The following is a 17,012-nucleotide window of genomic DNA, read 5'->3' as shown; positions in this document are numbered from 1 at the left end:
AGTCTCAATAACTCTGGGTGGTAATTATTTACCCAAGCATCTTCTTTACGACGCTTAAGTAAGGAAATTCTGCCCCCATTGCGGAGAAAATCGTCTGAAGAATGTGATATTATTCGTGTCTCATGACATTCTTGACGTGGAAAATTGAATCGACATCTTAGAGAGGTAATATTCTTTGTACAAGTTTGTGTATGCCGATGAATTTGACATTTTTTCACAAGCTCGAAGAGCTCTGGATCTTCTTCTTCTGTTGGAATTTTACACCAGCAGTTACGATCAAGTAGAAGTATTCCTTCTTCTGTATCAAATGCTGGATGATTCTCAATCCAAACTACCATATGGAGGTGAGGACTACCACGATTCTGAAACTCAATACGCCACCAGAAGTCTTTTACTTTTCCTCCAAATACTTCATCATTATTTTGAATGAATTTCATTAGAGCATTGACTCTGATCATAAAATGTCGACTCAAAATCACTGGGTACTTTTCGATAAGACGTTGGGTCTCATAAATGTCAATTGTACTTGGATCAACATCAAGTCTACCGTCGGCTATTAATAAAGCCTTTCGTTGGTCTAACCAGTGGAGATCATTTGAGCTAAATGTCACAAAATAGGTTGGGGCTCCTATACATCTAATTTGGGCCAATAGTTCATTTAAAGCTGATCTCCAATAAGCTGCAGAACCTCTCAAATTTTTGAGATAAAGGTGGACATCTTCAACAGAACCTTCTTGATTTACAATTTTCTTGCCACATGCTGATATCGTGCTTTTGATTCGATAATATTCAAAGAACGATAAAGCGTAAAAAAGATAATCGTTACGTTGGAATCTTGTGTCACTTCCCAAAATTCTAGACTGATAGTAGTCTAATGCTGTAATTTTAACAGGCCTCTATTCTGCGAAACCATTCTTCCCATAGGGAAACAAAAAGTACCAGGCAAATTCTTCTGCTTTAAGTTCATGGCCCACATTGACGATGTTATCTTTCGTCTTGCGGGTAATTTCATTAAGGTTTCGTGAGACCTGTACTTCATCTTCGACATTAGGAGGCATTACATCAATCGGTGCCATCATTGATGTCTGCAGTGGAATAGTTTGATCAGTTGAATTCTGTTGAAAAGTGATTATTTGGGATACTGCTGCTACCATCTCACTACTCTCACGTGTTTCTATCTCTTTAGAATCATCATGTATATCCAAGACTTCAACATTGATGTAATCAAGAGTAAACTGTACATTTTTGCTGCCTGTTGTTCGTTTACATATCCTTACGAACTCGTCCAAATTATCACATTCAATAACGCAAGCTTTTCCATTATTGCCCTTTGCTTTAGCTCCCTTTTGGCCACAAGAATGTGAGTTGCCGAAGTAATATTTGTTATTATAATGCATTACTCCAAATGAATAACCCTCTGTTATTAGTATGCCTGCGTTATATGCCATGAACATATCCTCCAAAACTTGGCGAAGAGTACTTCCAATATTTCTTTCATTTAACTTGTCATTCAAGCATCCAAATATACCTGGTTCTTCGTCAAAAGTGATCTGAAATCTTTTGCCGAATGCGAACAAGTCATCTTGGATGACTGTGAAGTTTCTTACTAATAGGTAGCCATCATTTTCTATAGGATGCGCCGCAAATTTTCTCTCCGTTTGAAATCTTATGTTGCTATAGATTTGGTCACCTGTTATCATATTTAAATTAAGAATGTTTGTAGACCAATGTTGTGGTGAAAGAATGCCAGCCCGGATAATGTTAGCTAATGCCATCGCACAACATTGAACTCCTGCGAATCCTGATGTGAATATGAGATCGTTGCTTTGATGCCATGATGCACGTACAATTCTCGAAGAGTCACTAATTTTCATGTAAGCACTAGCATCCTCAGTAGGTTCATCATTGGTCTCTACAGCAATCTCGGCAGGTGCATCTTCTACTCTTATTATATCATTTTCTTCAATTACGGCGTTCTGATCGACTGTAACATCTTTGTAAAGTGGATTGTTCAAAATTAGCCAATTGAGTGCATCGTATACTTTTTGTTTAGATATCGAAAACTGTCGTGTTATGTTAATATTCTCTAAACGCTCAGTAATGACGACTATTCCAGCATTATTTGCGGCTCTGGGTAACATGTTTGCAAGGTTTTCGGTAACCTCAAAAACATCTTGTGCGAACAATACCGCTTGGCCACGAAAACTATATTGCCCGAATACGCCACTTAGCTTGATAATTTTTACAAATGGAATAATGCGTGAAATCAGCCGTTGTTGGGCGTGTGATAATTGCGCTATTACATTTGGAACGGATCCTGGGTCCAAATTGTTCCAATAAGATCTGGACGGTGCAAAATTTTTCTTTGAACTCAAATGAGTCTTACACCGTTTACAAACCATCAAGCAATTTGTTTGTTTTAATTCGCTAGGCAAATATGGTGCTGATTTGGTGTCTACAATCCACTTAGAGATCTGATTTTGATAGCACCGTTTAGTGCAAATCTCACAGATCTTGTCACAAAACGTGTTAATTGACTGCATGAAGCCGGTTATGCTGGCTCTATTTAATCTCCTCGCCTCTGCGTTTCGTTGACGCATTTGCAGCAAACGAATTAATCTGTCTCTTTTTGACTGTGAGGCTCGATATTCAGCGCTATGTTGCCGCATGTGCTGTAGTCGAGCCGCTCTGTCCTCTTCAGACTGTGAGGCTCGCAGTTCAGTGCTATGTTGCCGCATGTGCTGTAGTCGAGCCGCTCTGTCCTCTTCAGACTGTGAGGCTCGATATTCAGCGCTATGTTGCCGCATGTGCTGTAGTCGAGCCGCTCTGTCCTCTTCAGACTGTGAGGCTCGTAGTTCAGCGCTATGTTGCCGCATGTGCTGTAGTCGGGCCGCTCTGTCCTCTTCAGACTGTGAGGCTCGATATTCAGCGCTATGTTGCCGCATGTGCTGTAGTCGAGCCGCTCTGTCCTCTTCAGACTGTGAGGCTCGTAGTTCAGCGCTATGTTGCCGCATGTGCTGTAGTCGGGCCGCTCTGTCCTCTTCAGACTGTGGGGCTCGATATTCAGCGCTATGTTGCCGCATGTGCTGTAGTCGGGCCGCTCTGTCCTCTTCAGACTGTGAGGCTCGATATTCAGCGCTATGTTGCCGCATGTGCTTTAGTCGAGCCGCTCTGTCCTCTTCAGACTGTGAGGCTCGTAATTTAGCGCTATGTTGCCGCATGTGCTTTAGTCGAGCCGCTCTGTCCTCTTCAGACTGTGAAGCTCGTAATTCAGCGCTATGTTGCCGCATGTGCTGTAGTCGAGCCGCTCTGTCCTCTTCTGACTGTGAGGCTCGTAGCTCAGCGCTATATTGCCGCATGTGCTGTAGTCGAGCCGCTCTGTCCTCTTCAGACTGTGAGGCTCGTAATTCAGCGCTATGTTGCCGCATGTGCTGTAGTCGAGCCGCTCTGTCCTCTTCAGACTGTGAGGCTCGATATTCAGCGTTATGTTGCCTCATTTGCTGTAATCGGGCAACTCTGTCCTCTTCTGACTGTGAGGCTCTATATTGTTTCATATATAGTCGCCTTGTGGTTTTCCTCTCGACGATTTCGTCATTCGTCCATCCTGAACATTTTTCTTTCAATTTTAGTCTCTTTTTCGCTAATCTCCTCTTTCTTTGTGTTGCAGTTTCAAGTGTTCTTTTTTCCGCCAATCTCCTCTTATTTTGCGTTGTAGTTTCAAGCGTCATTTTTATTCCCACGAATAGTTGTTGAGTCGTTGAGCGCAAAACCTTGAATGTCACGTGAAATCTGTATTGCATAGATTATATAAGCTCAGTCGATGCAGCCTGACAACAGACTAGTATGATGTGATCACTTTCCTACAAAAACCCCATTGCCAACAGCCGCAATATGCTCGCCACCTGCCTAACAAAATTCATTGTGATATTGTTGCCTTTTATAATAACAACAAATTATCACAGCATATCAACATCAATGCTCGAGTTTGATATGCAGCCCAACACCAACAAACATGATGATCACTACCTGCGCTTACCTTAGCAACAGCATGCTGGGCAGGCAGCGCAAATAGAAAGACTCTCGCCTGATCTCACAAAACAACCCACTGCATAACAACAAACAGTCATCACTACTTGCGCTTGGCTTGGCAACAGCATGTTAGGCAGGCAGACCAAAACACAACAATTGTTGTCTGGCCCAACTAACCCCCCTCTGCATAGCAACACATGGTTGACATGCTTGGTAGGCAGGCCAACGGTACCACACAATTGTCTATACTGGACTATTTGGCATGTTTCGGGGATTGGAAAAATCGTTGGCATAAGTGTATTTCATCGAGAGGGCAATATTTTGAAGGGGATGAAACTGATATACAAGAATAAAAAAAGATTCAAAGATTCAAATTCACCTTACTTTTTGCCCACAGGTAAAAAAAGAAAATATTAATCCTGGCAATCCCAATAAGGATAATGGAAAACTTTTATCAAATTATTGCATTGTCATCGGTCCTTCATAGGTGTGCAAAATTTCAAGTCGATCAGATGTTTAGAAGCCAGTGAAAATTAAGCTCAAAGATTCCGTTACATACATACATAAAACCCGACCTAATAAAAGTGTGTTAAAAAAAGATTCAAAGATTAAAATTCACCTTACTTTTTGCCCACAGGTAAAAAAAGAAAATATTAATCCTGGCAATCCCAATAAGGATAATGGAAAACTTTTATCAAATTATTGCATTGTCATCGGTCCTTCATAGGTGTGCAAAATTTCAAGTCGATCAGATGTTTAGAAGCCAGTGAAAATTAAGCTCAAAGATTCCGTTACATACATACATACAACCCGACCTAATAAAAGTGTGTTAAAAAAAGATTCATAGATTAAAATTCACCTTACTTTTTGCCCACAGGTAAAAAAAGAAAATATTAATCCTGGCAATCCCAATAAGGATAATGGAAAACTTTTATCAAATTATTGCATTGTCATCGGTCCTTGATAGGTGTGCAAAATTTCAAGTCGATCAGATGTTTAGAAGCCAGTGAAAATTAAGCTCAAAGATTCCGTTACATACATACATACATACATACAACCCGACCTAATAAAAGTGTGTTAAAAAAGATTCAAAGATTCAAATTCACCTTACTTTTTGCCCACAGGTAAAAAAAAAAAATATTAATCCTGGCAATCCCAATAAGGATAATGGAAAACTTTTATCAAATTATTGCATTGTCATCGGTCCTTGATAGGTGTGCAAAATTTCAAGTCGATCAGATGTTTAGAAGCCAGTGAAAATTAAGCTCAAAGATTCCGTTACATACATACATACATACATACATACAACCCGACCTAATAAAAGTGTGTTAAAAATAGTTAATTGTTACCTAATAACAACTTCATACTTTTAATTACATTATTTTATGCATTAATCAGCAAATAATCAGTCATAAACAAAATTGGGATATTCACAATCCAAAATATATATATATGTATATGTAGTTATATAAAGTACAATGTATGCTGTATGATAGTTAGTTTTTCAATCATTAGTTTATCGCAAGAAGTGGCATTTTTTTATTTTAAATTACTTTAGCTTTTTGTTACTGTTGCTTTGAACTTCGCATGTAGCGCACTGCGCATTTATATAGCCTTGTAAACTCTTCATCGAATTCCTCGCCCAGCTTGAAGTTGACCGTAGTTGTCTTGAAGGTTGAGGTAGTGGTGAAAGAGTAATTATCACCATCCTTCTTCAGTTCAACGGTGGGGCTGACACTGTTACCCAATTCCTTCATGTATTCGTCGAAGTTTTCACTCTTTTCTAACTTGTATTTCTTTCCTTCCCAGACAGCCATTTTTACTAATGATTTATTTAGCGTTTAGGATCGTCCGCAGGATCGCCATGAAAAGTACTTTTCTTCGGGGAAGAGCTTTAGAGAAGTCTTTACTATCCGGGAAGAGCTTTAGAGCAACCCTGCCGACTAAAGGTTCCTTTTAAATAAAAGATTTTTTTTTATTTAGTTAGGGCAAATGACTGCCTTCCAACTACCTGGCTAAGACTGAACTGCCCGGCTTCTGATAGAATGGCTTTATTTTATACTTTCTTTTTGCCTTCTCATCAATAAAATATATATTGTAATTACAACCAAACATTGTTACAAGTAAAAATCATTAACAAAATTATAAATTCATAAAAATACTGTACAATAAAATTTTGCTTAGGCAGACTTACTTCACAGTAAGCTATGGTTTTGCTTTGGAGTGAGGTATCATATGACAAAAAAAATGTATTTGGTGTGTGCCATGTGTTTACTTATGTTTCGGGTTTCAAAAAAAAGGAAAAGAATTTTGTCATTGAAATTAAAGAGTAGAGTAAATTGAAATGGTTTACATAATTTAAGTTTGAGTTCATTTACCTATTAAAAATATATTTAAAGAATTCGAAAGAAGTTTGAAAGTGAAGTGAAGGTACTCTACACCCCTATGGTTAAGATTGAAAACTACTGAACTTGCAAAATTTAACCAAATTTTTTTAGCACAGTAATTTTCAATCTTAACCATAGGGGTGTAGAGTACCTTCACTTCACTTGCGATAAACTAATGATTGAAAAACTAACTATCATACAGCATACATTGTACTTTATATAACTACATATACATATATATATATTTTGGATTGTGAATATCCCAATTTTGTTTATGACTGATTATTTGCTGATTAATGCATAAAATAATGTAATTAAAAGTATGAAGTTGTTATTAGGTAACAATTAACTATTTTTAACACACTTTTATTAGGTCGGGTTGTATGTATGTATGTATGTATGTATGTAACGGAATCTTTGAGCTTAATTTTCACTGGCTTCTAAACATCTGATCGACTTGAAATTTTGCACACCTATCAAGGACCGATGACAATGCAATAATTTGATAAAAGTTTTCCATTATCCTTATTGGGATTGCCAGGATTAATATTTTTTTTTTTTACCTGTGGGCAAAAAGTAAGGTGAATTTGAATCTTTGAATCTTTTTTAACACACTTTTATTAGGTCGGGTTGTATGTATGTATGTATGTATGTAACGGAATCTTTGAGCTTAATTTTCACTGGCTTCTAAACATCTGATCGACTTGAAATTTTGCACACCTATCAAGGACCGATGACAATGCAATAATTTGATAAAAGTTTTCCATTATCCTTATTGGGATTGCCAGGATTAATATTTTCTTTTTTTACCTGTGGGCAAAAAGTAAGGTGAATTTTAATCTATGAATCTTTTTTTAACACACTTTTATTAGGTCGGGTTGTATGTATGTATGTAACGGAATCTTTGAGCTTAATTTTCACTGGCTTCTAAACATCTGATCGACTTGAAATTTTGCACACCTATGAAGGACCGATGACAATGCAATAATTTGATAAAAGTTTTCCATTATCCTTATTGGGATTGCCAGGATTAATATTTTCTTTTTTTACCTGTGGGCAAAAAGTAAGGTGAATTTTAATCTTTGAATCTTTTTTTAACACACTTTTATTAGGTCGGGTTTTATGTATGTATGTAACGGAATCTTTGAGCTTAATTTTCACTGGCTTCTAAACATCTGATCGACTTGAAATTTTGCACACCTATGAAGGACCGATGACAATGCAATAATTTGATAAAAGTTTTCCATTATCCTTATTGGGATTGCCAGGATTAATATTTTCTTTTTTTACCTGTGGGCAAAAAGTAAGGTGAATTTGAATCTTTGAATCTTTTTTTATTCTTGTATATCAGTTTCATCCCCTTCAAAATATTGCCCTCTCGATGAAATACACTTATGCCAACGATTTTTCCAATCCCCGAAACATGCCAAATAGTCCAGTATAGACAATTGTGTGGTACCGTTGGCCTGCCTACCAAGCATGTCAACCATGTGTTGCTATGCAGAGGGGGGTTAGTTGGGCCAGACAACAATTGTTGTGTTTTGGTCTGCCTGCCTAACATGCTGTTGCCAAGCCAAGCGCAAGTAGTGATGACTGTTTGTTGTTATGCAGTGGGTTGTTTTGTGAGATCAGGCGAGAGTCTTTCTATTTGCGCTGCCTGCCCAGCATGCTGTTGCTAAGGTAAGCGCAGGTAGTGATCATCATGTTTGTTGGTGTTGGGCTGCATATCAAACTCGAGCATTGATGTTGATATGCTGTGATAATTTGTTGTTATTATAAAAGGCAACAATATCACAATGAATTTTGTTAGGCAGGTGGCGAGCATATTGCGGCTGTTGGCAATGGGGTTTTTGTAGGAAAGTGATCACATCATACTAGTCTGTTGTCAGGCTGCATCGACTGAGCTTATATAATCTATGCAATACAGATTTCACGTGACATTCAAGGTTTTGCGCTCAACGACTCAACAACTATTCGTGGGAATAAAAATGACGCTTGAAACTACAACGCAAAATAAGAGGAGATTGGCGGAAAAAAGAACACTTGAAACTGCAACACAAAGAAAGAGGAGATTAGCGAAAAAGAGACTAAAATTGAAAGAAAAATGTTCAGGATGGACGAATGACGAAATCGTCGAGAGGAAAACCACAAGGCGACTATATATGAAACAATATAGAGCCTCACAGTCAGAAGAGGACAGAGTTGCCCGATTACAGCAAATGAGGCAACATAACGCTGAATATCGAGCCTCACAGTCTGAAGAGGACAGAGCGGCTCGACTACAGCACATGCGGCAACATAGCGCTGAATTACGAGCCTCACAGTCTGAAGAGGACAGAGCGGCTCGACTACAGCACATGCGGCAATATAGCGCTGAGCTACGAGCCTCACAGTCAGAAGAGGACAGAGCGGCTCGACTACAGCACATGCGGCAACATAGCGCTGAATTACGAGCTTCACAGTCTGAAGAGGACAGAGCGGCTCGACTAAAGCACATGCGGCAACATAGCGCTAAATTACGAGCCTCACAGTCTGAAGAGGACAGAGCGGCTCGACTAAAGCACATGCGGCAACATAGCGCTGAATATCGAGCCTCACAGTCTGAAGAGGACAGAGCGGCCCGACTACAGCACATGCGGCAACATAGCGCTGAATATCGAGCCCCACAGTCTGAAGAGGACAGAGCGGCCCGACTACAGCACATGCGGCAACATAGCGCTGAACTACGAGCCTCACAGTCTGAAGAGGACAGAGCGGCTCGACTACAGCACATGCGGCAACATAGCGCTGAATATCGAGCCTCACAGTCTGAAGAGGACAGAGCGGCCCGACTACAGCACATGCGGCAACATAGCGCTGAACTACGAGCCTCACAGTCTGAAGAGGACAGAGCGGCTCGACTACAGCACATGCGGCAACATAGCGCTGAATATCGAGCCTCACAGTCTGAAGAGGACAGAGCGGCTCGACTACAGCACATGCGGCAACATAGCACTGAACTGCGAGCCTCACAGTCTGAAGAGGACAGAGCGGCTCGACTACAGCACATGCGGCAACATAGCGCTGAATATCGAGCCTCACAGTCAAAAAGAGACAGATTAATTCGTTTGCTGCAAATGCGTCAACGAAACGCAGAGGCGAGGAGATTAAATAGAGCCAGCATAACCGGCTTCATGCAGTCAATTAACACGTTTTGTGACAAGATCTGTGAGATTTGCACTAAACGGTGCTATCAAAATCAGATCTCTAAGTGGATTGTAGACACCAAATCAGCACCATATTTGCCTAGCGAATTAAAACAAACAAATTGCTTGATGGTTTGTAAACGGTGTAAGACTCATTTGAGTTCAAAGAAAAATTTTGCACCGTCCAGATCTTATTGGAACAATTTGGACCCAGGATCCGTTCCAAATGTAATAGCGCAATTATCACACGCCCAACAACGGCTGATTTCACGCATTATTCCATTTGTAAAAATTATCAAGCTAAGTGGCGTATTCGGGCAATATAGTTTTCGTGGCCAAGCGGTATTGTTCGCACAAGATGTTTTTGAGGTTACCGAAAACCTTGCAAACATGTTACCCAGAGCCGCAAATAATGCTGGAATAGTCGTCATTACTGAGCGTTTAGAGAATATTAACATAACACGACAGTTTTCGATATCTAAACAAAAAGTATACGATGCACTCAATTGGCTAATTTTGAACAATCCACTTTACAAAGATGTTACAGTCGATCAGAACGTCGTAATTGAAGAAAATGATATAATAAGAGTAGAAGATGCACCTGCCGAGATTGCTGTAGAGACCAATGATGAACCTACTGAGGATGCTAGTGCTTACATGAAAATTAATGACTCTTCGAGAATTGTACGTGCATCATGGCATCAAAGCAACGATCTCATATTCACATCAGGATTCGCAGGAGTTCAATGTTGTGCGATGGCATTAGCTAACATTATCCGGGCTGGCATTCTTTCACCACAACATTGGTCTACAAACATTCTTAATTTAAATATGATAACAGGTGACCAAATCTATAGCAACATAAGATTTCAAACGGAGAGAAAATTTGCGGCGCATCCTATAGAAAATGATGGCTACCTATTAGTAAGAAACTTCACAGTCATCCAAGATGACTTGTTCGCATTCGGCAAAAGATTTCAGATCACTTTTGACGAAGAACCAGGTATATTTGGATGCTTGAATGACAAGTTAAATGAAAGAAATATTGGAAGTACTCTTCGCCAAGTTTTGGAGGATATGTTCATGGCATATAACGCAGGCATACTAATAACAGAGGGTTATTCCTTTGGAGTAATGCATTATAATAACAAATATTACTTCGGCAACTCACATTCTTGTGGCCAAAAGGGAGCTAAAGCAAAGGGCAATAATGGAAAAGCTTGCGTTATTGAATGTGATAATTTGGACGAGTTCGTAAGGATATGTAAACGAACAACAGGCAGCAAAAATGTACAGTTTACTCTTGATTACATCAATGTTGAAGTCTTGGATATACATGATGATTCTAAAGAGATAGAAACACGTGAGAGTAGTGAGATGGTAGCAGCAGTATCCCAAATAATCACTTTTCAACAGAATTCAACTGATCAAACTATTCCACTGCAGACATCAATGATGGCACCGATTGATGTAATGCCTCCTAATGTCGAAGATGAAGTACAGGTCTCACGAAACCTTAATGAAATTACCCGCAAGACGAAAGATAACATCGTCAATGTGGGCCATGAACTTAAAGCAGAAGAATTTGCCTGGTACTTTCTGTTTCCCTATGGGAAGAATGGTTTCGCAGAATAGAGGCCTGTTAAAATTACAGCATTAGACTACTATCAGTCTAGAATTTTGGGAAGTGACACAAGATTCCAACGTAACGATTATCTTTTTTACGCTTTATCGTTCTTTGAATATTATCGAATCAAAAGCACGATATCAGCATGTGGCAAGAAAATTGTAAATCAAGAAGGTTCTGTTGAAGATGTCCACCTTTATCTCAAAAATTTGAGAGGTTCTGCAGCTTATTGGAGATCAGCTTTAAATGAACTATTGGCCCAAATTAGATGTATAGGAGCCCCAACCTATTTTGTGACATTTAGCTCAAATGATCTCCACTGGTTAGACCAACGAAAGGCTTTATTAATAGCCGACGGTAGACTTGATGTTGATCCAAGTACAATTGACATTTATGAGACCCAACGTCTTATCGAAAAGTACCCAGTGATTTTGAGTCGACATTTTATGATCAGAGTCAATGCTCTAATGAAATTCATTCAAAATAATGATGAAGTATTTGGAGGAAAAGTAAAAGACTTCTGGTGGCGTATTGAGTTTCAGAATCGTGGTAGTCCTCACCTCCATATGGTAGTTTGGATTGAGAATCATCCAGCATTTGATACAGAAGAAGGAATACTTCTACTTGATCGTAACTGCTGGTGTAAAATTCCAACAGAAGAAGAAGATCCAGAGCTCTTCGAGCTTGTGAAAAAATGTCAAATTCATCGGCATACACAAACTTGTACAAAGAATATTACCTCTCTAAGATGTCGATTCAATTTTCCACGTCAAGAATGTCATGAGACACGAATAATATCACATTCTTCAGACGATTTTCTCCGCAATGGGGGCAGAATTTCCTTACTTAAGCGTCGTAAAGAAGATGCTTGGGTAAATAATTACCACCCAGAGTTATTGAGACTGTGGACAGGTAATATGGATATTCAACCGTGCGGATCGAACGAAGCGATAGCATACTATATTGCAAAGTATCTGTCGAAAGCAGAACCAGAGGGTGTCGATGCTGGAATTGCACAGGCAATACAACAAATCCAACGCGAAGAGACTGACCTTTCACGCAAACTCTTCAAGATATGTATGAAGATTCTTCATGAACGACAAGTATCAGCTGCCGAATGTGCATATCGGCTTTGTCATATCCCATTACGAAACAGTTCGCGACATTGTGTCTTCCTAAACACAAGAAAGCCAGAACAGCGTTACAGAGTATTGCAATTCGATAGAAGCGGACACGCAATTGTACAATAAAATTTTGCTTAGGCAGACTTACTTCACAGTAAGCTATGGTTTTGCTTTGGAGTGAGGTATCATACGACAAAAAAAATGTATTTGGTGTGTGCCATGTGTTTACTTATGTTTCGGGTTTCAAAAAAAAGGAAAAGAATTTTGTCATTGAAATTAAAGAGTAGAGTAAATTGAAATGGTTTACATAATTTAAGTTTGAGTTCATTTACCTATTAAAAATATATTTAAAGAATTCGAAAGAAGTTTGAAAGTGAAGTGAAGGTACTCTACACCCCTATGGTTAAGATTGAAAATTACTGTGCTAAAAAAATTTGGTTAAATTTTGCAAGTTCAGTAGTTTTCAATAAAAATAATTTTATGACTTTAAAAGTTTCTTAGTATATTTAAATTTATTTTTAATTGTATGTTTTATACTAAATTTTTCTTTAATTTATTTAATACTAGCAAACCCGGCCCCCTTCGCTGGGCACACTAAAATAGAATAGATATGGTTTAGAACAGAAAATATATGGTTTTCATATTATTTATTTCTTTATTCTTTATTCAAGCGCTTTGGCATAAACAATATTTTTTGTTTTTCTATTTGTTTTTGAGTAAATATAAAATATAAATTGAAAATCAGGAAAAAAGAAGATTGTTTTTAAATTTCAAATCAACGCATATGAATAACTAAGAAACAATCGTCTTTTTTCCTGATCATCCATGAATTTTTCGTTTCAATTTATATGTTTTATTAAGCATTAGAGCTTTTTTAACAATTATCCATTTATATTTTTCAAAAAAAAAAAACGAAAAAAATTGTTTTTTCCACGAACACATAATTTTCACTGTTCCAAAATCCACTCCAAAAAAATTCACAAACAATTTTTACATGTTGCACTTACGTTGTTTCCTTATGGCATCCAAATCAGAAAGAAATATTGACACATTGTAACTCACACTGTCAATTTGACAGTTCAGTTCCGCCCCAAGCGTTAAAAAAGTAAGCGTTAAAAAGTACTGCTCCGAATTACAACCAAACTTTACGAAACCCATTTTCAATACTTACTTAACAATGTGCATAAGTTTGGTTTAATTCGGTGCAAAGACACGGCGGGTCCACGTTTTGGCATATATTTCGAGACCCTAGTCATCAATAGGTATGAAAATTACCCCGTATTAAAGCACTTATCAACAGCTTTCATTTGATACCCATATTGTACATACACAACCAAAGGTTACCCGGGTCCACGTTTTGACCTATATCTCGAGACCCTAGTCACGGAGCGGCATGAAAAATACTCTGTACTAAAGCATTCACCAACAGCTTCAATTTAATATCCATATTGTACAAATACATTCTAGGCTCCACGTTTTGGTCTCTATCTCGAGACCCTAGTCACGGAGCGGCATGAAAAATACTCTGAACTAAGGCATTCACCAACAGCTTCCATTTGATATCCATATTGTACAAACACATTCTAGGCTCCACGTTTCGGTCTCTATCTCGAGACCCTAGTCACGGAGCGGCATGAAAAATACTCTGTGCTAAAGCATTCACCAACAGCTTCCATTTGATACCCATATTGTACATACACAACCAAAGGTTACCCGGGTCCACGTTTTGACCTATATCTCGAGACCCTATCTACCAATAGGTATTCAAACTATACGGAAATCATCTTCAATACCTACTTAACAATGTGTGTAAGTTTGGTTTAATTCGGTTCAAAGACACGGCGGGTCCACGTTTTGGCATATATTTCGAGACCCTAGTCATCAATAGGTATGAAAATTACCCCGTATTAAAGCACTTATCAACAGCTTTCATTTGATATCCATATTGTACAAACACATTCTAGGGTCCACGTTTTGGTCTCTATCTCGAGACCCTAGTCACGGAGCGGATGGAAATACTCTGAACTAAAGCATTCACCAACAGCTTCCATTTGATACCCATATTGTACATACACATCCGAAGGTTACCCGGGTCCACGTTTTGACTTATATCTCGAGCCCTATCCACCAATAGGTATCCAAACTATACGGAAACCATCTTCAATATCTTCTTAACAATGTGTGTAAGTTTGGTTTAATTTGGTGCAGACACGGCCGGTTCGCGAACACACACAAAAAGTTGGCTTTATTTTATATATAAGATTTTTTTCAGTTTGTGTCCGAAAAATTCAAATATCTTACGGAACCCTATTTTTTTCCAAAATAAAATGTAATCCATGTTACTCGTGGATAATGTAGTTTTCGAATGGTCAAAGAATTTTTAAAATCGGTCCAGTAGTTTTTGAGCCTATTCGTTACAAACAAACAAACAAACAAACAAACAAAGTTTTCCTCTTTATAATATTAGTATAGATGATAATATTTTAGGTGATTTTGTATTTCTTAAGGGTATTATTATGATATTCCTTAAACTTATTGTTAATTTGTAATACAGAATTGACTCCTTTACGCTCCACTATGATATAAGGGCCATGATATGGACTTTGTTGTTTTCTTCTACTTTCTAGTTTTACAAATACCCAGTCACCTACTTTTAATTCTGATGTGTTACTGCTCTTGTCATATAGTTCTTTTCTCTTATGTTTTGTTAGTTTTATCAGCTCTTGTGCCCTAAGAAGTGACTCTTTTAGTCTAAGTTTCATCTCATTTGCGTAATTGTTTAAGTTATATACTGGTTGATTGTCCTCGATTATGTCAGTTGGTAAGCGTGGAAGTTTTCCGTATATTAACTCGTACGGTAAAAATTCCGTCTCTATGTTCGGTGTGGTATTAAAAGCAAATGCAAAATAAGGTAGCCATTGGTCCCATTCGTGATTTTCTACGAAGTGTAACAGAAATTCATTTAGGACTCTGTGACTCCTTTCAACTGTTATTGTCTGATGGTGATAGGGTGCTGAAAAGGTCTGCTTTATATTTAGTATTTCGCATACATGATATTTTCGTAGTCTTTCAAAAACTGCAATTACAGTGAAATTCCCCATTACGGACAGTCCTTATAACCGGACAGCTCCAATAACCGGACAAATTTTGGGTACACAGGTTTTTCATTCATTTTTTCATACAAATATCATCCTAATAAACGGACACTCTAATAACCGGACGCGGACAAAGTATTTCAAACCATTTTCATAAAAAAATTTCTCATAAACGGACAAAATTCAAAAATATCACAAGCAAGCTTTGTTGTTCATTATAAAAATGAAATAGGTGGTTCCCCTTTTAACATGTATGCACACATTCAAGCCCTGTGTTTTAAATTAAGAGTAGTTTTCCATTCAGTTTGTTAAGTCAGTTGCATGCGAATGGTTGCGTTCAAAGTTCGTAATAATATGGCGCCGAAAAAGAAGGTACTTTCTTTTAAAGAAAAAATGGAAATTATTAATGTTTTCGAAAAAGATAAATTATCAGTACGTGGAATTGGAAAAAGGTAAAGTACAGTGAGCCCAAAAATTTAATGGTAGGTACACGTTTCTTTTGCTTTGAAAGGTTCAATATTGGCAAAACACAAGCTGCTGAAATCAATAAAAGTAAAGAAAAAATTCGTTCTAAATGGGAGTCTGGAGTTAATGTTCATCAAAAGCAAAGCTTTCTTAAAGAAGGCGGCTCTGAAATAGACAAGATGTATTTTAATTGGTTCGCTAAGGCTAGAAGTCAAAACATTCCGATTTCTGGTCCCATTTTGAAAGCAAACGCAATGGAAATTGCAGGCAAACTGGGTGTACCTAATTTTAATGCTTCAGATGGATGGTTAAACAAATGGCGAATAAGGAATAATGTTGCTTTCAAATGCGTATCTGGTGAAGCTGCAGATGTAAACCAGGATGGTGTCGAACAGTTTAGGACAAAACTGCCATTTCTGTTGACCGGTTGCAAGCCTCAAGACATTTACAACGCAGACAAAAGTGGGCTTTTTTTTCGTGCCTTACCTGACAAATCCCCCGCTCTTAAATCCGAAAAATGCGTGGGCGGTGCACTATCAAAGGAAAGACTCACAATTTTGTTCTGTGCTAACATGGCTGGAGATAAGGAGCTGCTTTTGGTTATAGGTAAAGCAGCCCGTCCTCGATCTTTTAAACATGTTCCAATCGCAAAACTGCCAGTGAATTGGAAGTCTAATAAAAAAGCATGGATGACTCGAGAAGTAATGAGTGAATGGCTGCAGCAGTTCAATCGAAGAATGAAAGCCCAGAACCGAAAAATTATCTTGTTTTTAGATAACGCGGCTTCTCATCCAAAGGAATTAAACTTAACCAACATAAAAATTATTTTCTTGCCGCCAAATACAACGGCAGTTAGCCAACCCCTTGATCAAGGTATAATCCAAAATTTTAAAACTTTGTATAGAAGTTTAGTTTTAAAACACTTGCTATCTAAAATTGACAATACAAGTTCAGCCTCAGAGCTTTCAAAATCGATTAATGTACTAGAAGCTGTGTATTCCACCAAAGCATCCTGGGATAAAGTGGAAACCACAACCGTCCGAAATTGCTTCCGTAAAGCAGGATTTTTGGAAACTTATGAGGATCTTCCAGATTTTGAT

The 17,012-nt window shown here is 38.2% G+C and overlaps 1 protein-coding gene across 1 annotated transcript; it reads left to right on the top strand.

Annotated features, from left to right (window-relative positions):
* Positions 1 to 15,768: 15,768 nt before the first annotated feature.
* LOC129251146 (tigger transposable element-derived protein 4-like) lies at positions 15,769 to 16,736 on the top strand. Its single transcript, XM_054890520.1, has 3 exons — positions 15,769 to 15,899; positions 15,959 to 16,383; positions 16,439 to 16,736. Exons 1-3 carry the CDS (start codon positions 15,769 to 15,771, stop codon positions 16,516 to 16,518), a joined length of 636 nt encoding a protein of 211 aa, XP_054746495.1. The 3' UTR covers positions 16,519 to 16,736.
* The last annotated feature ends 276 nt before the right edge of the window (positions 16,737 to 17,012 follow it).

Source organism: Anastrepha obliqua, unplaced genomic scaffold, assembly GCF_027943255.1.
Source record: "Anastrepha obliqua isolate idAnaObli1 unplaced genomic scaffold, idAnaObli1_1.0 ptg000005lb, whole genome shotgun sequence".
NCBI lineage: Eukaryota > Metazoa > Arthropoda > Insecta > Diptera > Tephritidae > Anastrepha > Anastrepha obliqua.
The sequence above is the reverse complement of the archived record's forward strand: the minus strand, read 5'-3'. Positions and strand labels throughout refer to the sequence as shown.

What these genes read in the sequence shown, in the direction of transcription:
- LOC129251146 (XM_054890520.1), top strand. Translation starts at nt 15,769, where the DNA reads ATGCGAATGGTTGCGTTCAAAGTTCGTAATAATATGGCGCCGAAAAAG. An exon ending in GTACGTGGAATTGGAAAAAG is followed by an intron (nt 15,900 to 15,958) that starts GTAAAGTACAGT and finishes TTGCTTTGAAAG; the next exon opens with GTTCAATATTGGCAAAACAC. An exon ending in CGCAGACAAAAGTGGGCTTT is followed by an intron (nt 16,384 to 16,438) that starts TTTTTCGTGCCT and finishes AAAATGCGTGGG; the next exon opens with CGGTGCACTATCAAAGGAAA.